This window comes from Callorhinchus milii, unplaced genomic scaffold (assembly GCF_018977255.1).
Source record: "Callorhinchus milii isolate IMCB2004 unplaced genomic scaffold, IMCB_Cmil_1.0 Scaffold1, whole genome shotgun sequence".
In the NCBI taxonomy this organism is placed as follows: Eukaryota; Metazoa; Chordata; class Chondrichthyes; order Chimaeriformes; family Callorhinchidae; genus Callorhinchus; species Callorhinchus milii.
In genome coordinates this window covers 1,140,808-1,163,336 of record NW_024704742.1, presented here as the reverse complement: position 1 = coordinate 1,163,336, position 22,529 = coordinate 1,140,808, and the positions used below count along the sequence as shown (strand labels likewise).

General features: G+C 42.2%; 1 protein-coding gene across 2 annotated transcripts; it reads left to right on the top strand.

Moving 5' to 3' along the window:
- Positions 1–520: 520 nt before the first annotated feature.
- LOC103184503 (probable E3 ubiquitin-protein ligase HERC3) lies at positions 521–21,625 on the top strand. Of its 2 annotated transcripts, none has more exons than XM_007902535.2 (24): positions 521–774; positions 2,558–2,711; positions 3,636–3,712; positions 4,375–4,596; positions 5,105–5,196; positions 5,790–5,920; positions 6,616–6,770; positions 7,053–7,129; positions 7,795–7,910; positions 8,664–8,723; positions 9,789–9,894; positions 10,666–10,861; positions 11,453–11,601; positions 12,595–12,675; positions 13,458–13,520; positions 13,710–13,799; positions 14,290–14,409; positions 15,708–15,845; positions 16,193–16,359; positions 17,406–17,472; positions 18,094–18,179; positions 18,553–18,736; positions 19,664–19,763; positions 20,496–21,625. In XM_007902535.2, exons 1-24 carry the CDS (start codon positions 570–572, stop codon positions 20,714–20,716), a joined length of 3,057 nt encoding a protein of 1,018 aa, XP_007900726.2. In that variant the 5' UTR covers positions 521–569; the 3' UTR covers positions 20,717–21,625. The 2 variants fall into 2 exon arrangements, with proteins under 2 accessions (XP_007900726.2, XP_042192342.1); XM_042336408.1 differs by having other exon boundaries at positions 7,053–7,141.
- The last annotated feature ends 904 nt before the right edge of the window (positions 21,626–22,529 follow it).

The window sequence follows — 22,529 nt, the reverse complement described above, 5'->3', positions numbered from 1 at the left end:
GCTTGTCCAGTCAGGACCACCCTCCCCAGTTAGGGCTTTGGCTTCCAGGGTTAACAGGAGCTGAGTGGGAGGTGAAGTAAGGCTGGAGCAGAGCAGGAGCGTGGTCAGCTGGCTTGCTGACAAGTCTGACTCATGCGAATGACTGAGGTTGTGGTTTCAGTTTCCTGATCTCATACTGCAGTAGCTTTGAATCTGTTTTTTTTTTATTTTGATATCTGCCTGAGTTTCTGTTTTGTCCTCCTGTACTTCAGCCAATCCTACCGCTCGCACGCGCACACAGAACCTGGTAAAAAGGGGACAGGTTGGGAGGAGTCCCTGGTCTACACGTCACTTGGTTTTGAAGGAGGAGGAGAGTTGGCAGCTCAGCAGAGCACTGATGTGTCTGGGCTGCTTCAATCAGAGTCTTCAGTAGTGGAGCAGCACAGAGCAGGAGACAGAGATCAGCTGAGACACAGACACAGAGAAAGTGAGAGACACAGAGATACACACAGAGAAAGGGACAGAGACACAGGGAGAGACACAGAGAGAGGGAGGGAGAGGGACCCAGGCAGACAGAGGGAGAGGGCAGCATGTTGTGCTGGGGGCAGGTGGGCTGCAAACAGCTGGGTCTAACCCCTGGGCAGTACGGGGTGAGTTCAGAAGCCACTCACAGCGATAGGCTTCTCAAACACGGGAGGGTTCGGCACATTTGCTGCGGAGACGGAATCACTGTGTTCGTGTTCGTGGATAGGAAGGTTCTCTATACAATGAGCGGCCAGAAGCAGAGGAAACTTGGTAAGTAAATGACATCCAGACCTGCAAGTCAGGGGACGGTAAGAAACTTCGACTTCATGTCTTGGTGGTCAAACATTTTGTTCTTTGATTTATTTATTGATTTATTGATTGATTGATTTATTGATCTACAGACAGTGAATAAAATATCTAAGTCTTGCAGAGGCATCTGCACATCTCTTTTACAAATATTTATTACGAATAGTTTTGGGACGTGAATAGAAAAGGCTGATTTCCCTCAGGAATTTGTTGGTAGCTTTCTCTTAGTATATTTATCAATAGTATATGAATAAAAAAATAACCAAATCGTACAGGTATGTTTAATAACTTATTTCTGGACAGTCAATAAGTTAAATGTCTAAATTATAGTTGTCTGGGAAATCTCTTGATATTTCCCGCTACATTGTGTAGACAGAAAAGTGAATTAAAAGAAACATATTACATGGATTTGAACTCTGGATATTTTTAATTTGACTAATCCTGTACTTGACATTGGGCTCTTGCTCCGACAATACTGTACTACCCGTTTAAATAGGGATAAAGTTCACTTTGATTTCACTACTTCCTCTCTTTTTTTTACATTGCTTTCTCCCGCACCAGACCCCGCGACCCTATCACCCCCACCCTCGCCCGACTCCACCGGCTTCCCATCACACAGAGGATACAGTTCAAGATCCTGGTCCTCACCTTCAAAGCCGTCCATGGCCTTGCTCCCCCCTACCTCTCTGACCTCCTAATCCCTTACCAACCCGCCCGCTCCTCCGCTCAGCCGGCTCCGGTCTGCTTCACATCCCCCGCCTCGCCCGTCCCACCACTGACGGGCAGGCCTTCAGCCACTCTGCCCCCATCCTCTGGAACTCCATCCCGCAGTCCCTCTGCCTCGCTCCCTCCCTAGCCTCCTTCAAGACCCGCTTCGGTCACCCTCCTTCCCCCCCTGCCCTCCACCCTCCCCGATCCCGACCCCTAGCTCGGGTCCAAAACATTGATTGCCCAGCACCTTGGGACGTCCTCTCGACATGAAAGGCGCTCTTACAACTGTTGTTTGGTTTCACAGCGATAGATACTGAACAGCACAGCTCGCTCAATTACTGAGTCCAGCCCTCAATACATACAAAATAGCAGATAGCAAGCAGAATGATCAAGGCTTGGTTCAAAAACAAATTTGCATGGTTAGCCCCGATGTTAGTGTACATTGTTAACGCCAGTGTTGCTGTTAGTGTATTGTTAACCGCTGTGTTACTGTTAGTGTATTGTTAACTCCTGTGTTACTGTTAGTGTACATTGTGAATTTCTGTGTTACCGTATATTGTTAACTCATGTGTAACCGATAGTGTGCGTTAGTGGCTCCTGCGTAACCCTTTGGCTGTTGAGGGCAATTGCAGCTCCTCAAAGTCTGTCTCACCGGAGATCAGCCAACTCAGCACAGACTCTGGTTCTGTGCCTTCCCAGTCCACTGCTGGATTGAATGGTTCCTTTGCCCACTAGGCCATTTGTGAATTCTGATATTAAAATCTGCTGAAGTCAGGTCTGGCCAGATTTACTGTATCAGGGAGGGTTGGAGAGAGGGGAAGGAGAATGAAAAATTCAGCTGAGAGTGAATTGATCCCTGTAATTATTCCAGAAATCGAGTCTACTTGTTTACCTTTCCCAACTTGGTAACAGCATTCTATAAAACAATGCCAAGTACATTAACCTTAGTAAGAGCGCGTTATCTCTGCGGATGTAGGTTGCTTAGACTCTATTCATTCTTGTATACCAATGCTTTAATTATTTTCTTTACGTGTAGGGTACATTAATGAATTCAAGAAGGAGAGGATTCACTTTGTGGACAGCGAAGCATCCCGTGTCGTGTTTATCACTGAAGGAGGAAATATCTTTTCTTGGACACTTAAAGAGAATCGAGGAGTGACTTCAAAAGAATTGCGCCTGACAAAGCCAGAGTAAGAGTTTTAATAATCCCTTGGAATATTACATGATAAAATGACTTGCTGTGTGCAAATTGGCTGCTGTGTTCTAGGATAAAATATACCCAGTCACACGATTTTGCAGTATATGCACTTCAAGATGTCTCGACGACGTGCTAAGGTACTATATTAATGCATTATTGTTATTATTATTATTATTATGATATTAAAACATCTCAAACTGCTTTGCAGGATTTACTGGAAAGTGTAGTCACTAATTGTAGACAAATGCAGCAGCCAATTTGCATACATGCAATATCCCCACAAACAGCCACCATCAATTTATCTGGAGGTTCGTTGGCCAGGAGATCGGGAAAAAAACTTGTCCTTTTGAAAAGTACCACTTGATGTTTAGTGTCTACCAGAACAGGAAGACTGGACCTTGGTTAACATTTCATTAGGAGGTCACTTCTCCCGACAATACAGCTACGCCCAGCACTGCAATGGAGTGTCAATCTCATCCTAAAATGAGGCTTGAACCCCCAATCTTCTACTCCATAATATTGGCAGAAAGGAAAGGAGTCTCTGGGGGTTTGCGCATCGCCGCAGATCATGAATTGGAACTGAAAGAGTACAATAAACAGATATCAATACATGAGAATTTCTAAGAACACAGGAGAGGCCATTCAGTCCATCAAGTCTGATTCAACAACAACAACAACAACTTGCAGTTATATAGCGCCCTCCATGCAGGGCAGCGTCTCAGAGCACTCAGAGCCGGTGGGGATTGGGGAGGTGGCCGTGAGCACGGTCGAACAGGAAAGTTTTCAGGCGGGACTTGAAAGAGGGTAGAGAGAGATTCACACCATTCTATGAGTTCAGGACAGCTCTGGATTTTTTTATTCCAAACTTCTTCAGATTTTATGCTTAAAAACCTTACTTTTTTTTATTCATGTGTAGGTTACTGAAGACTTTGTGTCAAACACGTGTTATTCAAGTGGCCTGCGGAAAGGATCATTCACTGGCTTTGTGCAAAGGTAAACAAGCAAATCTAAAATCTGCTTTCAGAAACTTAATTAGATGTTAAATTAAAATGAAGAATTAAATACAAACCAGTCCGGGAGTGGACCTCTCCACATGCTAATTGATGATTATTATTGTCATGTCATATTAAATGATGTAAGTTCATAGCAGCTGCAATTAATTAGGTATAAAAGAAGCCAAGTTAGGAAGTTTCTCCCGGTGTCCTGACCAAGAAACCCCCAAACAAAATTGGTCATTCACTTCATGGCTGTTTGTGGGTCATTGCCGTGCGCAAATTGACTCCCGCTTTTCACCCACAAACCACGTACAGTCACTGATTCGCCCACAAAATATACAATCAATTCACTTTACGGTATATTCTGTGATGCGCTTTGAGACGTCTCGAAGATGAGATAAGGCGCTGTATCAAATGCAAGGATTATTATTATTATTATATCAAACGCAAGGATTATTATTATTACACTTGCGGCCTAGACATTCCACTCTGGACAAGAGGGTGTGTGTAAAAAACAAGATTGCCGCAGTTCTAGAATTATTTGGAAAAGTTACAGAAACTTTGTTTTGTTGTTTCCAAAGAATTAGAGGAAATGATGTGAAATGTAGAACGCGCACTGCTTAGAAAAGAGAAACGTGTCTCGTTTTTATCTGTTACCAGACGGTCAACTTATCGCTTGGGGGCAGAACGCTCATGGCCAGTTGGGTCTTGGTACAAAAGATGCCTCTCACACCAGCCCCCAGTGTTTGAAGTCTATGGCTGGGATCCCAATAGCTCAAATCGCGGCAGGAGGAGCACACAGCTTTGCGCTCTCTGTCTCGGGGGCTGTGTTTGGCTGGGGAAGGAATGACCGTGGACAGCTGGGGCTCGGTGACACAGAGGGTAAGAACATCCCAAAAATAATTGTGACTTTTTCTTTCTATTGCCATTTTTTCAAACACAATCCAGGAAGTGGGGCGATCGCTCGTTGCTGATGTTTTTGAGCTTCAAAACCTCAGGTTGACAAAGGTCAGCGTCCTGAACCCACTCAGTCCCCAAATCTTAAGTGGTCTTTTTTGAAAGTCGGTTTCATGCATCCAGGTGTCATCAATACACACAGTCAAACCACTTCACGGTATATTCTGTGAAGCGCTTTGAGACGTCTCAATGATGTGATAAGGCGCTGTATCAAATGCAAGGATCATTATTAAGATTATTGACGTTATACAGTATATGAGGGCCGTTCGTCTCATTATCTGAAATATTCTAAAAGCTTTGCCCTGGCATCTTTGTACATGAACTGACTGGATACCTTCTTTAAGCTATATTCTCTGTATTGAATTTTGAAAGCAGTCTTGCTATTGGAAATGATGGAATACTGAATTAACCTGTTAATTGTTTCTTCTCACAGACAGACACAAGCCTACATACGTAAAGCCATTAGAAGGTAAAAAGACAATCCACATCTCCTGTGGAGAGGAGCACACTGCCGTTCTGACAAAGGTTTGTACTGAATTTAGTTTTTAAGACATTCATTTGTTTAGATCTTTATCTTATTGGTACATCTTAGCTGTCAGTCTGGCTCAGTTGGAGAAAGCAGCGGTCAACTTGTGCATGGCAAAATCCCACAAGCTACCATGAAGTGAAGGATCAATTTTACCGGGGGATTGTTGAACAGGACACTCAGCAAATTTCTCAAGGTGTTTCCCTGAGAATTCTCCAGATAAATGGATCATTCACTTCATTGCTGCTTGCAGGACATTGCTTAATGCAAACCGGCTGCCGTGATTGCCTATAATTAGTCACTACACTTAAGAGTCATTATTGTCAAACATATTGAGACATTGTAGGCGCTATATCAAATGCAAGGATTGCTATTATTGTTCTAGAAATTCGATTTATTTGATGTTGATGATTTACACTGATGTTTCTTGTGGATTAGACTGTTATGTTTGGGAATGTATACATTTAATGGTAGCGAAAAGGATAGTCAACAATTATTCAGATGTGAGGGAAAGAACGGCTCAGTTCTCTTAGCCATCTTGTATTACAGTTTGGCATTGATAAGAAATAAGACACATATGTCACTCTTCCAGGATGGATCGGTTTTTACCTTTGGAGCCGGGAGCTTTGGGCAACTTGGACACAACAAGAGAAGGGATGAGATCAAACCTCGCCTGGTCGCTGAGTTATTTGCAGCCAAAGTCTCTCAGATAGCTTGCGGGAGGTAAGGTAGCAACATAGGCAATCAATGTACCAGAAGAGTATGTGTTGTTCACTGCAGATTAAATCAGAACCATGTCTCATTTCTTGTAACTCTTCAGAGAATAATATTTTACACATGGCCTTTTCCATTGTCCAACATCCCTCATGATTTAGAATTGCGTTGCATATTAACTCCAGTGCCACTTGAGTAAATCTTCTAATAATTCATATTCCCTGCTTGTTTGGGCTGGAATTATTTTTTTTTACACACAGCAACACACCTTCAGGACAGGGAGAAATTTGCAAGAATAAAATATATTCTCTACAGCAGTTTAGGTTATTTTCAGTTGAGTGATTTTATTTTTAATCTGCTAATTGCTTTGTTTTTTTACTCGACTGAGAAACATCTCGAAAGCAAATAGCTGCTGTTAGAGCAGTGATCTCCAGTTTACATATGCAGTATCTAATTTTAACCCCTCTGAGACAATAACAGCTGATAAATTGATTAGTGCAGTGCTAAAAGCTGTTCGTTGGGGCAAAGCAACAGCACAAACCTGGGCTAATCTTTACGTTCGCCCGCAGAACACAGTCACTCCATTGTACAGTAATAACCTATCAAGCACTTTGGTAACTCCTCCTGACGTGAAAGACGCTACACCAAATGCACAGATTATAATTTTTCTACGTTTAATCTAAATGTGGATGTGTTTTTCACAGTTATCACACGCTTGTGCTCGTTCCATCATCTGACAAGGTCTATGCTTTTGGTCAAGGAAAGAAAGGGCAGCTGGGAAGTGGACACACCGGTGACCAGCTCGTGCCTCTTCCTGTTAAGTTAGCATCACACACGTCTGACACAGGACCTGCAAGCGGTAAGCAGTTATTTGATGCAGTTGTGATTTACGGGAAATATTACAAAAAAGAGTGATGCTTAGTGTTCACCTGAATTCATCGTTTCTTCAGCTGTTATCCTTGTGGTAAAACTAATCGTTGGCTACTGTAAGGAAACGTAATTTTGCTCCAAGTTAAACTTTTTTTTTTAAAACGGGTTAAAATTGAAATAAAAACAATGGCTTTTTTTTAAAAAAAAGAGACATTGAGAATTTTTCTCCATATTACTCATGTAACCTATTCGTGGGAATTTGCTTTCACAGACTGTGAAATTCAGCCAACCATCAGAAGAATATTTGCAGGAGAGAACCAATCCTTTGTGGATTGCTTTGAGAAAGAGGTACAGAAATCAGTACGTATTTAAATAGGTGATATTATCTGTACTGAAGATGTCTAGATTGTTGTGGCCTGCTTCAATCAGGAGTAATGGCACGGGGGAGTCATTTGCTCCACCCCTATGGACAGCCAGCATTTTTATATTACGTTAGCATGTTTTGCAAAGCATAACAGAATACGTACACGATACTCAAGAGAACAAATCGCTCACGTGTTGCATTCATAACCAGGCACGTTGTAGCTTTGGTTTTAGTTTTTGTTTGCCAAATGCTTCCTTTCCGTACTGTCTGGGCCTTGTACCATTCACACGTATTCTGAAAGACGTAACTGCGTTGAAGTGCAACAGCAACCATCGTGTTTTGGTGTTTTGCTCAACCCATTGGCATCTTAAGAATGAATGTTGTTCATCCTCTAGCTCTGCCCTTCATCATCTAGCTGTGTCCTTCGGTTTGTGGGACGCTGCTGTGCGCAATTGGCTGCCACGTTTCGCCCACAACATGTACAGTCAGTTCACTTTGCAGTGTATTCTGTGAATCGCTTTGAGATGTCTCGAAGACATGATAAGGAGCTGTATCAAACGCAAGGATTATTATTATGATAATGGGTTGCAATGTATCTTCTATCAGTGTCCGTTTATGTGCCGTCTTATTGTTTGTATTATTTGTTCAGAAACCAGTCAACCTTGCAACTGAAGCCTCAGTTACTAATTTGAAGAAAATTGCAACAGTAGATCATTTCCTTTCAGAACAATTGCAAACGGATTATAAGAGACTGAAGAAAAATAAGTAAGTGTCTCACCTAACAGCGTCAGGTTACCGTTAACTTTTATTTGAGGATGCTTTTGTTTGAAATACACACTCCAATTTCCCTCACGCACGCCATCTGTGCTGAAGGAATTGACTCTGGTAACCCTCAAGTACCTCATCCAAAGCAGTCGTTCTTCATGTGTGAGTCTAGACAGTGAGTGTCAGAGATGCTTGGTGGCTGGCGAGAGCAACACAACTATTACTCACCCAATATCCACACCAGTGGACTTTCCAGCAATGGGATAATAAATAATGATCAAAAGTGGGTCGCTGACTGATTTCGCCTTCCAGACCAGGAATACTTTGTTCCAATGCAGCTTTCTGCAGCTGCTCTCCAACTGAGATCAGCACAGACCCGGGATTGAACTCAAGACCTTCTGGGTCTGTCTGTATGGTGTAGTTTTACGTAAGTAAAGTAGTGGCTTTAACAGTAAGCAGTGCGTTTAGAAACTGAACCATCAGGCAGTTCTAACATTTTATTTAACCTCTTGAAGAAGAGGAATGTTAAAGGCTATGGGGAGCGAGGTGGAGAGTAGGAGTGTTAATTAGGTGGCTTTTGTGGAGAAAAATTTGAACAGCGACTAAAAATTTGCACGACGTCTGTGAACAAAATCAGGGTGTTTATTTTTTTACACAAAAGGTTTTGTTTTGTTGAAGGAGCCTTAAAAAACATTGAATTGCATTCCATTTACAGCATTTTGAATTTTGTGTCTCTCCGCGTTACATTCACAGGGTAATTCAACACTTGTTTTCATCTGCTCAATCTCTGAACGGAAGCTTTTTGGATTCGAGGTAGGTTGAATACCATGCGAGCATGACAAAATTCTCCCAAGTCTGTGTTCAAGCAGAAGGCGGTGGCTGTAATCTGCGCGCTGTTGTGATAAGCAAGGTTGCCTGATTTAATGTGGAATTGGGGCCAACACTTCCGCCATCCAATTCCAAGCTTGCTTTTTCATGTGACTAAATTACTGGGCAGGATTCCTCCAGTCCTGCTGCTAGAGTGACCACAAGCAGCTCCCCATGTGATAAATTAGTATTCAGTCCCCTCCTGCCACTTCCCCTCCTTTCTTCAGGCCCCATCGAGGGAGATGTTCTGCCCTTCTCATAGACACATAACTGAGAGACGTAACGCAGTGGAAACCCAGAGTTTCCGATTTCAAAGCAACATTGGCACTTTTCCGTACTGACCCATAGTCAGCCCTTGAAGTAGGTTCAATAATGGTTCAGTACGTGATCACATTGCTCACCTACAGAATGCACAGTCACTACACGGTAAATCCTGCGAAGGGTTTTGAGATATCGTTCTGACACGAGGGGTGGCTATACGTCCTCAGGGCGCAGTGGTAGCATTCTTGCCTCCAAGTCAGAAGGTTGTGGGTTCAAGTCCCACGTCGGGACTTGGAATCACATAGTCTCAGCTGACACGCCAATTCAGGGCTGGGAATTTCTTGTATTGTCAGAGGTGCTGTCCTTGATACGCAATGTTCAAACCCGAGGTCCCGTCTGCCTGTTCAGGTGGTCGTAAAGATTCCATGGCACTATTTGAAAGACGGGGCTTTCTGCCAGCGTCCTGACCAACAAATCCCCCAAATAAGATTGGTCACATTCACTCCATTGGCTGTTTGTGGGACATTGCTGTGCGCCAACTGGCCGGCGTTTCACCCGTAAAATACACCGTGAATCCACTTTAAAGTACATCCTGTGAACCGCTTTGAGACGTCTCAATGACGTGATAAGTCGCTATATCAAATTTAAGGATTATTGTTATAATTATTATTATACCAAAGTAAGGATTGTTTTTATTTGTTAATATTGCCTACTCAGTACACTAACTAACCAATTTTTTGGGGGGAACAGCAAAGATAAACACTTCAAAACCGGGAGAGAGGAGTCAGGACTGGACATGTCCGCTGTACGTTCGAATTTCAAGAAACTGGCAGAAAACCCTGCAATCTTGAAGCAGGTAAAGTTAGTCCAGTTGTACTCTTTACCTCTCACGTCTCAAAGGCTATTATAATTCACACCTTTATAAGCACTGAATGCATTTATTTTTAGATTCTGCTGTTTACATGACTGGGCCAGTCATTATCACGTCTGTGTTGATTAATTGGCCTTTATACATTTATACAGTAATCCGGTCCCTGAAGCCAGGCAGGTCTGCAATATTCCAGGGCACTGCTGATGACTGGCTCATCAGTGGGACGTGGCAGGGCAGACCAGTCACTTGGGGCAGGGATTTGACCTACTCAGCTCCTGTGAACCCTGCTAGCCCAAGCCCGAATGAACCGCGTGTTCTTATCTGGACAAGCAGAAGGAGGCTTGCAAGGCAGTGCACTCAATGGCAAACTATTCGGCTTTAGCAGTACCCCAGTGCACACTCTGGGGTCCTAAGACTAATAACCCTTTGATATAGAGTCTTTCATGTCAGAAGGTCATTGCAAAGCACTTCATAGCAGATACTGTAAAGTACCGTCACTGTGTATGCTTTGTGGGCAAACACAACAGCCAATTTGCGCACAGAAATGTCCAACAGATAGATGGAGCCTTGGTTTAACGTCTCATCTGAAGGACAGCACTGCACTGGAGTGTCAGTTTAGACTGTATGAGTTCCAAGTACCAGTGTGAGATTTGAACCCACAATTTTCTTACTCAGAGCGGGGGTGCCATCAACTGAGCCAGGCTAATACTATTTAAGGGATGGGCTCTCACGGGAATGACTTTCTCTATTTTTCAGGCAATTAATACAGTAGAGAATTGCTTGATCCCTTCTCTACCCGACTCTCTTGCTGGAGTGGAAGCTCTCCGAGTGTACCTTATTCTGCCAGAACTCGTGAGTGTATTGGAAGAGAGCCCATACAAAATCGCGAAACTCCTGGGACTTCTGAGCCGATCAATACTGCTGCTTAAGAAAGACTCATTTGAAATACTTGGTATGTTTTCTTCAGGTTTATGGAATATAGTGTAAAGTGAATCGACTGTATATTGTGTTATGTTCCTTACAGTCTCTGCACTTTACCTTAAATCTTGCGAAGCACTTTGAAACGTCCAGGCAAAGTGACAAGGTGCAATTAAGGATTATATATACAGATTGTATATATTTTAATTCAAGATAGTTGCCATATTTCCGAAAGCTGAGTTAAAGTTCGACTTTAGCTTCTTTTCTAGGATGAGTTCTTCTGACGTTTGTTCATCACCAAAAGTCAATGTGTGGGAGAGAAAAAAGCCTGAACTAAAAAGCAGAATAGTCAATACCGTGTAGGGTGGTGGCCATTGTTGCTTTTGAGAGGGAAGTAGACAGACATATGAAAGAGGGGGGCTTGAAGGAGTATGGGGATAAGGCGGGGTGGTGGGATTCAATTGATCTCTGAGCAGGTAGGGACTCTGTGCTGTAGATTTCTACGTTTGTATGTAAACTTTGCTCCTTACCATTTGGGTCGGTGGAGTTCGGGTCATTGTGGTAACCAGTAGGGATTGGTTATGTTTTATTTTCCATCAAACGTTCCGTGTAATCTCTTTACTAGAATCCTTGTGGCGCACACTGTCTGTGCATTACTTCAGAAAGCTCGTGGAGCTATATAGGAGCTCATCAAAACACTTGGTTGAGGTGAACCTTCCAGTGGGGAATGCTGATCTGTTCGATTGCTTAACCATTTTACAAGCACTTTACAAGGTAAGTGAAAATTTAAGTACAGTAACCCCCCACCCTGCTTACTGGACTCTGAACCTGGGCCAGAAAAAAAACAAAAAAAAATGAAATATATTCCGCGGATCAAGTATTTCCATGGACCACATGTAGACGCCGCCAGCCCAACTCTCCTAACAACCTTACCATCCTTGCCGGCCTTCACAGAGGTCAGGGAAATTGACTTTGACTCAGATTGTTTGAAACTTGCCGCGGAAAATAGCTTAGTCACGACCTTCCACACACGGGATTCAAGCAATTACACCCCTGGTGACGATATTTAGCAGCGTTTTCGAAATTACACTTGGGTCGAAAATTCTGGCTCGCCAGACCATTAGGGTGGCTAACCTGACAGCTAGATGCGGGGGCTGGAAGGGTAGGTGTTGTGGACAGACGAGATCACATGCGCTGAAGGGCCTTCTTCCTCCGAGCTGACTCTGTGGGCTTGTGAATCAGGCTGAGGATGAAACCGTTACTCCAGAAGTTGAAGGGGTGCTCAACCCCCAGATTGCTCACTGAGTACAAGACAAAAACAAAACCGCTGTAAATTCTGCCTGATCTCATCTGACCTCCCTCAAGCACCTTCTTCCGTAAATGACACACGTTCTGTTTGGAGACCAGGGGTCAGCAGTGCTCACAAACAATTTGAAGGAGACCATCATTGATAACGCCCACCTGTTGATGACACCACCCTATGTTGATGAGGTGACGGAGGTAGCAAAGACTGAGGTGATTCAGAGGGATCTGGATCAATTAAGTGGACGGTGTGAGGGGCAGACGTATGATCACAAGACGAGGCGCTTGTACATTGATACAGATATTGCTGTGTGCGAACTGGCTGCCACGTCTGCCCACAAACGCACAGTCGCTACACTTGACAGGAATATCTGCGAAGCACTTTTTGAGACGTTTCAACGGTATAAGTGCTATATGAAATGCAATGATTATTATATTAACATTTATTAAATAATTTACCTGCAGGTAAATGGCAGTCGCGATCACATGATTCCCGAGAATGATTTTCACATTCCTCTAGTGCAAATCATTAAACAGAATGTAATGGTAAGAGCTTAATGATGAACTCTACTTACGATATTCATATAAAACAATGTTAGCATTTAAATATACATTGCTAGCACCAATGAATGTAATTTCAGCTCTGGCACTTTGAGTATATACACCTAATCATATATATATATATAGTGCAGAAAATAAAGTATGATTTGAGACCCAGCATTTCTGATAATTACTCTTTGGACCATTGCCTTAAAACCTAAAATTATGTAAACGTTTGGAAAATTGTCAGGTCTAATTTTGAAGCCAGCTCTTTTCAAACCCTGCTAAAAACTGGTGTGAAAGCTAGATTCAATCGAAGAATTTGTTTTAAATTTTGCACCGTCCGAAATTACGTTTTAAGGCAAGCGATAAGGCTGACAACATGAGACCTCACACCCCCTAGTGTTTATTCAAAGAATCTATAGATAAATAACTAAACTCAACACATAAACAAACAAACAAACAATCAAGCAAATAAGCAAATAAATAAATAAATAAATAAATCATTTGTGTCAAAGGTTTAAACCCTGAGCTCGTGTCTGCTCAATGATTAACATGGTGACTAGCAGCTCATGAGTTCAGATCGTGCCGTGACTGATTTCTGAGCTCCTGTTTGCTCTGTGTGTCTAAGCTTGCTCGGTTCTTGATTGGGAATCCGGATGGAATCCTTCACAGGAGCCGACTGTGAGACTCCTGCCGGAGAAGGGGTTCAATTTGTACCCATGTAGGGGACAAAATAGGCAGCTTTAAACTCGGCGTTTACTAACGCGGTATCATTTTCTTCACAGCCACAGATGAATGTTCTCGAAAGAATATTACAATATTGTCAATACAACACTCAATTATATCAGGTAATGTTCTCCTGCAGGTGGCTCGGTTTATTTTATCTCGGTAGCTGAATCGTATGGGAATGAGCGTGCTAGAAACATAAAATTCTGGACAGATTGGCACATGAAGAAAATGGGAATCACATTTGAAAGAGAAGTGTACCTCACGTGTAATGAAAACGATATGCATTTATGCAATTTCTTCCTTCACAGATGGCAACTGCATTAATGCGTTATCCTTGCATCTTTGATTTGGACGCAAAGGTTTTTCTGTTGCAAACGGAAAACGCAGTATTCCAAGCGGTATGTAGTTCAGCGTCTCAACTTCAAACAGTATATAGCAACAACTTGCATTTATATAGCGCTTCTCACGCAGACTAGTGTCCCAGAGAGCTTAAATCATAATAGCGCTTATATAATAATTGCCATACAATGCATCAGTGTGCAGTACATATAGGGGTTTTGATCATGCCATTGGACTGCCTGATAATCTGTATGAACGCTGCTGGCGAGATGGTTGTGTACATTTTCAGATTGCTGCACTAAGCCACTGAAGGATTAGGTTAAGCAGAAGGCGTCCCCTCCAGGGAGAGAGTGCGCACTCGGTTCCAACCATCTATCCCTGGTGTTTCCATGTGTGGGTGCGATGCATGGAAATCTCAGTTTGGTTTGGATACTCTTAAGCGTGGGTGAGGTGGGATTCCGCACGTGTCGGACACCCGCCCGACCCCCCCCCCCAAAAAAAAATATAGTTTCCATGTGTGTAAAAAAAAATCATTCTGATTCATTTCAGGAAGCTTTGCAGCATCAGAACATGATACCAGTATTACAGGTTGCAAGGAATCGGGTTCTTCAGAGCACTCTGGAATGTCTAAGATTCTCCAATGTGTCTCATTTTCGGTCTGGATTCTGGGTACAAAACTCTTCTCTACTCGTGCAGATGAAAAGTAGACTAAATTAGTTTTCAGTCCTGATCGTCAAATAGCATCAATCAGCGCATGAATGATTTTCAGGTGTCATTTATTCTGATATGGTCACTGGGGGCAGGTATTTTTCCCACTCAGCTTCCGTTAACCCTACAAGCCAAAGCTTTAATGGGTAGGATGGTCAACAAGCAGCAGGAAAGCAGGCCAACCGGTGCATTTAAAGGCAAGATATGTGGTTATAGTTGGTTAGACTCCAGCGGTACCCCCAACGCACACTCTGGTGTCCTCAAGCCTTAGCTCTGTCAGCCTGTGCTTCCCGACCTCCGTGAGCTGTTAACCCCGCATTGATCTTTCCGCTCCCTCCGCTTAGGGGGTCCCAGCCTCTTCACTGCAAGTCCCAGAGCTCAGAACCATAGAGGAGAATTGTTTACACACAAGTATGATATGCCGCAAACCTTAACCTGTGTTGGGATCTTGCTGTCCTTGAAGAGAGATGAGCTTGACCAGTGTTCCCTTCCCCTCTTCTCAGCGCAGTCCTGTAGGACCAGTGTCCAAGCAAAACGTGGTATCCACCACAACCCCAGAATACTGTTTAAGAATCAAAAATTAGGAATGATGCCCCTGGTATCTTTAATCAGTACAGCTGATGTCCTCTCTTATACCGCGCAGAGCCTCGAATCCACACTTGGCCCCCGACTTGATGTCCCTTTAAATGTCCCGGTGTTCACATGCAGTGCGTAAGATCCCCCCAAAAGTCTGCGAGCAGCACAACATTGTCTGCAAATACAAACGCCATAATTCCGTAAGAAATAGCCGGAACGGATACAGCGAGAAACCTGAATGCGCCCTCCCCGACGCCAGAAGGTTATGGCTTCAAGCACCATGTTGGGACTTTGAGCTCACAGCGTAGGCTGACGTTCTAGTACTGTGCTGCAGGAACACTCCGTTGTTAGAGGTGCAATGCTTTGTATGAGACATGAAGTGAGATCCCATCTGCCTGTTCAGGTGAAAGTTAACACGACACTATTTGAAAGAGAAGAGATTTTCTCCAGATATTCTAGCTAACAATTCCTGAGATAAAATTGGCTCTCAATGGGACAGTATGGTGTGCAAATTAGAAGTCATTGTCCGTCTACAAAATACACATTCACTCCACTTGTGCCTGTAGAAGTGGAACATTTTCTCCCTTGGGAATGAGAGTGTCAGCTTTCAGGAAAGATGCATTGAAGAAGATGGGTTTTGATCCTTGTATTCCTTTTCATTGTTTCCTATATTATAATTTCAGGTGCAATTTACAGATGAAAGTTGTTATGGGCATGGGGTGTCACAAGAATTCTTCTCTCTCTTCACACGAGCGCTCTATGAGAGCAAAGGGATATTTACGCGGAATCCTAATTCTGGGCTGCTTTGGTTCCCTAATCAGGTACGGCTGAATTATAAGGTGGTTTCAAACCTTTTAGATATTCAAGTAATGTAGATATCGAATGCAAGGATTATTATTATTATTATTATTATTATACCGCTGTGCAAATATAACATGAACCCAAATACTCTTCAAAATGCACCTCATAGAGGAAGATCTCACAAAACTATCTGAATATTGCTGGCCAACGATTTCTCAAATACTACTCACTCAGGGCTGTTTGCCCACCAAATGCACATGGTCGCCTCACTTTACAGTATATTCTGCAAAGCGCTTTGAGACGTCTCAACAATGATAGCGAGCTATATCAAATGCAAGCAAATTTACCGCGCTCGGTTTTTAAACAGGAGCCGGAATTTGATGACGTGTTTCGCCTCGTGGGAATTCTCGTCGGACTCGCTCTACAGAAACATTTCCTAGCAAATTTTCGCTTCCCGTTGGCCCTGTATAAGAAGCTGCTCCAAGTGCAGCCAACACTGGACGATCTGAAGGAGTTATTCCCAGTTGTAGGGAGGTGAGTGGAAGACTTCTAGGGGTCTGTAAACCTTGGTTGGACTCATGGCACGTGGATTAGCTATGGTCAAATGCATAAGAGTAATTAAGTATAATTAACGACCCGTTACAACTGTACTCCTTTCCAGCAGTGTAATAGCCCTGTTGTTTCCTTTTATCTGATAAATGATTGCGATCATCAATCGAATCATTCTAAATTGATGCTCCAATGCAGTGCTGGGGGAGTGCCGCAGAGTTGGAGCTGCCTTACTTTGGATGAAGACATTAAACCGAGGCTCCATCTGCCGGTTCAGGTGGATGTTAAAGATCCCGTGGCACTGTACGAAACAAGAAGGGAGTTTCTCTCAGTGTCCTCACAATAATCCTAATAAAATCGGTCATTCACTTCATGGCTGTTTATGGGACACTACTGGGCACAAATTGGCTGCTGCCTTTGTCCAAGAAGCAAACAGTCCTGCCATTTTATGGTACGTCCTGTGAACCACTTTGAGATGTCCTGCCAAAGTGAAGGGCGTTATTCCAAATATTAGGATTATTATTCATTAATCCCCGCTTTTTTGGGGCAAGTAACTCCATTTTGAAAACACTTTTGAAAAATTAGAATAAGAAAATTGTTTCCTCTTTTAAACACAGTGTTAAAGGTTGCAACCGAATATGTTGGATACTCATTAAGCAAATAAGGACCAATTGAGTAGGACCAATGGAAGGGCATTAGGAGGTAGAAAAGCAGCAAGCAGGACGAACTGAGTACAGGGTGTTATTTTTTAGTTGGACTGTTTGATTTTGTAACTGGTGAGCTGAAATAAAAGTGTGTTCTACACAATGTTGGTTGAGAACATAAACAAAATTCAGCAGAAATATATAGTTTCAAAAATAACTTGATTTAAGTTAACATGGTTTCAATTAACATTTCTGACAGCAGAAATGTATCGGCTTATCTTGAAAACCAACTTAAAAAAAAATTCAAAACTGATGGCTTTTACATCTCTGAGATATTGCTAATTTTATTAACAAGTATTCACTTTGTTTTCTTTCTTAACGTTATAGTTCTCTTCAGAAACTCCTGGACTATAAGTATGATGATGTAGAAGATGTATTTTGTCTGGATTTCACGGTAAGTTCAATTTTGTATCATATCACTGACCACCTGTTGTTACCTCAGATTATTATCAACTGAATATGCTAATAATTGCGGATAGTCACAAGGGGAAAAATTAAAAATTACTTTTTTTTATAATACTAAAATAGCTCCAAACCAACCTGGATTGATAGTTCTCTTGCCTCTGTGTCAGACAATTGCTGGTTCCAGCCCCATTTTGGGACTTTGACCTGATATTTGACCTAATTCAATCCACAACCCTATGACCCCCATCCACAACCGACTCCACTGGCTCCCCATCACTCAGAGGATACAGTTCAAGACCCTGGTCCTCACCTTTAAAACTCCCCAAAGCCTTGCTCCCCCCCTATCTCTGCGACCTCCTATCCCCCTACCAACCTCAGTAAGCTCCGGCCTGCTTCACGTCCCCCACCTCGTCTGCCCCACCATTGGCAGGTGGGCTTCAGCCCCTCTGCCCCCACCCTCTGGAACTCCATCCCAAGGTCCCAAGGCTTGTTTGGCTGAAAATCTTTGATTTGTATATGAAAAGGGAGCTGCAGTCAAGGAATGTGGAAGGAGTTACTATATGTAGAAATCTAACCTGAAAACTAAAGCACCTATGTTTTGTTTTTACAGGTAATGATGGAAATGAATGATGGAACCCCAGTTTTGCATGAACTTATCCCTAAGGGCAAAGAGACACCTGTTCAAAAGCATAACAGGTAATATTTTTATATTGAATAAAACATTCATTTTATTTTGCCTGACTTCACTCCACTGATAGAATGACCAGAGAATGACCTTTAACACAAACAGTCACTGCACTTTACAGCAAATCCTGTGAAGTGCTTTCGAGCATACTCCTGACCAAATGTAAGGATTATGATTATAATGCAAAAACCCTGTAAATTTCAAGAAGGAAGTCACTGCTTTGAACGAGCTGTTGTGAGAAACCATTTTCCCGATGATAAAGTACAGAGATAATTATCGTATACAATGCCGCAAATTCTTCCCACCCCCATCCACTCCCGCCCAGATGTTTTCAGTTGTCATTTATGCAGTTTCTAAATCTGCTTTTTGTCTTGTTTTGGACAGAAAACAGTTTGTCGATGCCTATGTGGATTATGTGTTTAACACATCTGTCCAGAAACATTTCACAGCTTTTGCAACAGGATTTCGGAGCAGCTTTCCACTGAATGTTGTAAATGTATTCCAACCGGTTGAACTTAGAGCCATTGTCCATGGAAACACTGAGTATGAGTGGAAAATGCTGGAGGAGGTAAGTCACACTGGTTCTGTTGACTTCCACATTTACTATTAGTTCAGTATTAGAGGCATGAGTTATGAGAACGAGTAGAGAAACGGGGCTTTGAAAGAGACATCTCATAGGAGAAATGTACAGTGATATATAAGGTGGTATTTGGGAGAAAGTCCAGCTTTTAAAATATTAATTTTGTTCCTTATATTAACACATTTATTTGTGTAGCATTTTAGAATAACCAAAAATTGACAAATTGTTAAATTCTGACGTAAATTCGGAGTAAGTTTTCTGTAGTTCTTGAAATAAACTTACTGGAAACGGGCTTCAGAATTAAAGTTGTGTCTAAGACTTTGCCAAACTCTGTAAAAATTCAGCATTGAGTAAATCTCTAGACTCCAGTGGAACTTCTTTCCGTAAATCGGATGAAGGTGACCTTTTGACCCATTTGATTTTACCCTTTCATCCATCTGTCACGACAGCATCAAGCGGTTTCTTAAATGAGTCTCAATATCCCGCCCTCTATCACCATTTCTGATCACCTATTATTCCAACTGTTAATAAATGTATGTGTAAAGGAATATTGATTGATGTCTGTTCTAAATTAACCTGTGCTATTTGCTTATTGCCTCACACACCTCCTTTGTTTCCTTTACCTATAAACGTAAATGTGCTTTTGGTACTCTACGTTTCTTTCCATTTCCAAACCTTCCTCCACTCCACCGCAGTTATTTCTTGTCTGGATTTGTGGTTCTGAATACCTTTACGTTAGAGGAGTGCCGATAAGTTTTGCTGACAATGTGTCCTGACAATTTTGCCACCAAGATCTCTCGACATTTGTCACTGGCTGAGTAACCTATGAGTAATCTTTAATGCATTGTTACTTTGGCTTTTGTTCTGTTGTCTTGACACCTTCAATGTATGTTTTACATCCGCACTTGCTTACAGAAAGCAACCTACAACAAATATAAACCCAATGACCAGACCATCAAAAATTTCTGGACAGTCTTTAACCAGCTACCAGAGGAGGAGAAGAAGAACTTTCTTGGTAAATATTCCTTCTGCATTATAAATGGATGGTTTGGTATAAGTTTGTCAGGAATTCACAATTGTTTAGCCTATGTTTATCCAATGACTTCTCAGGAGCCCATTCTCAGTTGCGACAACTTTCAGCTGTACCTGGCTTCGCTCCTCCCAAGCTTATTCTGTGGCATGCACTGAATACATAGGTACAAATAATGAAGCTCAGCCTAAGCTACTGTCAGCAAAACTGACAATAAAACACCAGGAAAACTTTCTTCAGCGAGATTTGTCTCCACTTCTCATCTTACCCACGAGAGCCTACCCTGCAAAGGCTCCCACTACTCTCTATGAAGCTCTTTGAGACAAATTTCTGCATGAAAAATGCAATACAAATGCAAGTTGACGTGGTTTACAATTCCGTTGTTGATCTCCTCCACGTTGAATGGTAACAGAAATACCCAGATACAGAGGTTCAGGTAAAGAAGGTCCCTAGGCCCATTTATTTCTTGCTTCCAGAATAGAAACCGTATAGCCCCATTATGGCATCAGGCTATTTCTTACATGTCCTTGTTCTTCCACAGCAACCAACACTGTACCCAATATCCCAGTGTGGCTTGAGTAAGACCCCCTGGGGTTTGATTTGACAATGTATCACGTAAAATAATCAGGAACAATTTAGGTATTGTGGAAAATAATCTTTAAAAAAAGGCTTCATTGCTAATGTTTCTTTTACTGTTTCCTCTTTTCCCAACTTTAGCCTTTCTGACGGGAAGTGACAGAATTCCAGTGGAAGGAATTGGAGCTCTCAGGATTAGGATACTTCGTGCCACTTGTAATGAACCGGATTTGCATTATCCCCGTGCTTACACGTGCACCAACACTCTTGATCTTCCCAACTACAGCAGCCTGTCAATTTTAAAACAGAAGGTTCTCCATGCAATCAAATTCGGCAAAGAGTTCAATGCAATACCACCTTAATGTCTGCAGTCACAAAACCACTTCCTCTACTCACCAGAGAAATGCCCAAGACTTGAACTTGATTTGCCATTCAATTCCTTATTGACAAAATAATATGAAAATAATGGAATTTGGGGAAAGCATTAATGATTGAGATAATTTTTTAAAAAATACATACCAATTTTCGTGGAGTTTTAGTACAAGCATTCGTGCCTGGTCTGCTCCCGTGATTTCTTCTCAAGTAGGTCGGGCTTCAGAGCTCATGCCAAATTTGTCCATTTAGCAGTGACAATGAAGAGGCGTATTGAGGGACAAACATTTCACTTGGTGATTTCAAGCTGATTTGGCATCCTGGGAGATGGTGGAGAATTGAACTTTATATTTACCTGATTTATATTGATTTTCTTTGTTTGCTTAAAAAAAAGACATGAAGAATGCCTGCAATGAAGTAATAATTATGTATTAAATTAAAAATAATGGCCACCTGCCTCTTTGTATAAAAATAAAAGTAAAAAAAAAAAAAATTGCGGTAATGTTTACAGCAAAAAAATTTAAAATCCTTGGATTTGATATGGTGTTTTTCGAGAGGTTACCTGATCCTGTGGAGTGTGGAACGGACCCTTCACAGTTGTCAGCCTTGAAGCCGCACAGGCAGTGCTCTATGTGAGACACTCCCGGGAACCCAAGTCCAGACCCATCGTGCCCACTTACTGCCTGCAATGCCGAAAGACCATACGCGCAGTAAGAACACACAACAGCTACGGAAGATGAGGTTTTGACCAGCCATCATGGCATCAGGCGATGCAGATCGCCCCAAAAAATGCGCGTTTCGCCCACAAGTATACAGTCAACTCACTGTACAATATGTTCTGTGAAGCGCTTTGAGACGTCGAACAGTTTATATTCTATTAAAACAGTTCTGTTTTGAAATCTATTTGGTTGTGTCATTCATTGTACAGGACATGTTTTTTGCACATGAGGTATAGCATTGTTCAGCACTGTATACGGAAATAATGAGCGACCACAGTTTTATTGTGCATGGGTTAAACATGGTACAGAAACCTTACCTTAATATCACCAGCCAGTACAGTATATATAAAATCTGACTTATACATAACTTTTCATAAATCATACAGAGTTAATCCACTTTACAATATATTCTGTGAGATGTCTCGAAGACATAATAAGGCACTATATCAAACGCAAGGATTATTATTTAAATGATACCACTTATGAGAGTTTCACATAACTCATACTTTGCATAAGTCGTATTAAATTTATTGTCCCAACTGATACCACTTATGTGAGGTTTACTGTGTAAATGCAATTTGTTATTGTTGAACTATCTCACACGATTTTGACACGATGAGTTAATTAACCCCCCTCCCTTGCAGCATGAAACTGTTTCTAATTATGTAATCATGCAAATTAATGAACGTGTAAATCAGATATAAAATTTGCACTTTAATGTCGGTCTGGCTCATTCGGCAGCATTTGTCTCTTGATTCAAAAGAGGTGTAGACTCAAAGCACAAAATACTGCAGATGCTGGAAATCTGAAACAAAAACAGAGAGAGCTGGGAACCCTCAGCAGGTCAGGCAGCATCTACGGAGAAAGAAAAGTGAGTCAACATTTCGGGTCCACGACCCTTCGTCAGACCTGGGGCAACCGTCCATAGATGCTGCCTGAGTTTTCCCAGCTCTCTCGGTTTTTGTTTAAGGTGTAGGCTCAAGCCTGGACTTTAATCTTGCAGTCAAGGCTGACACTCCAACGCTGGGAGTATGTTGCATTGTCAGAGGTACTGCCCTTCAGAAGAGATGTTAAACCGAGGTCT

Coding starts and splice junctions, on each gene's coding strand:
- LOC103184503 (XM_042336408.1), top strand. CDS start 570: ATGTTGTGCTGGGGGCAGGTGGGCTGCAAACAGCTGGGTCTAACCCCT. Junction 2,712..3,635: donor TTGCGCCTGACAAAGCCAGA/GTAAGAGTTTTA, acceptor ATTCATGTGTAG/GTTACTGAAGACTTTGTGTC. Junction 19,764..20,495: donor GGAGAAGAAGAACTTTCTTG/GTAAATATTCCT, acceptor TCCCAACTTTAG/CCTTTCTGACGGGAAGTGAC.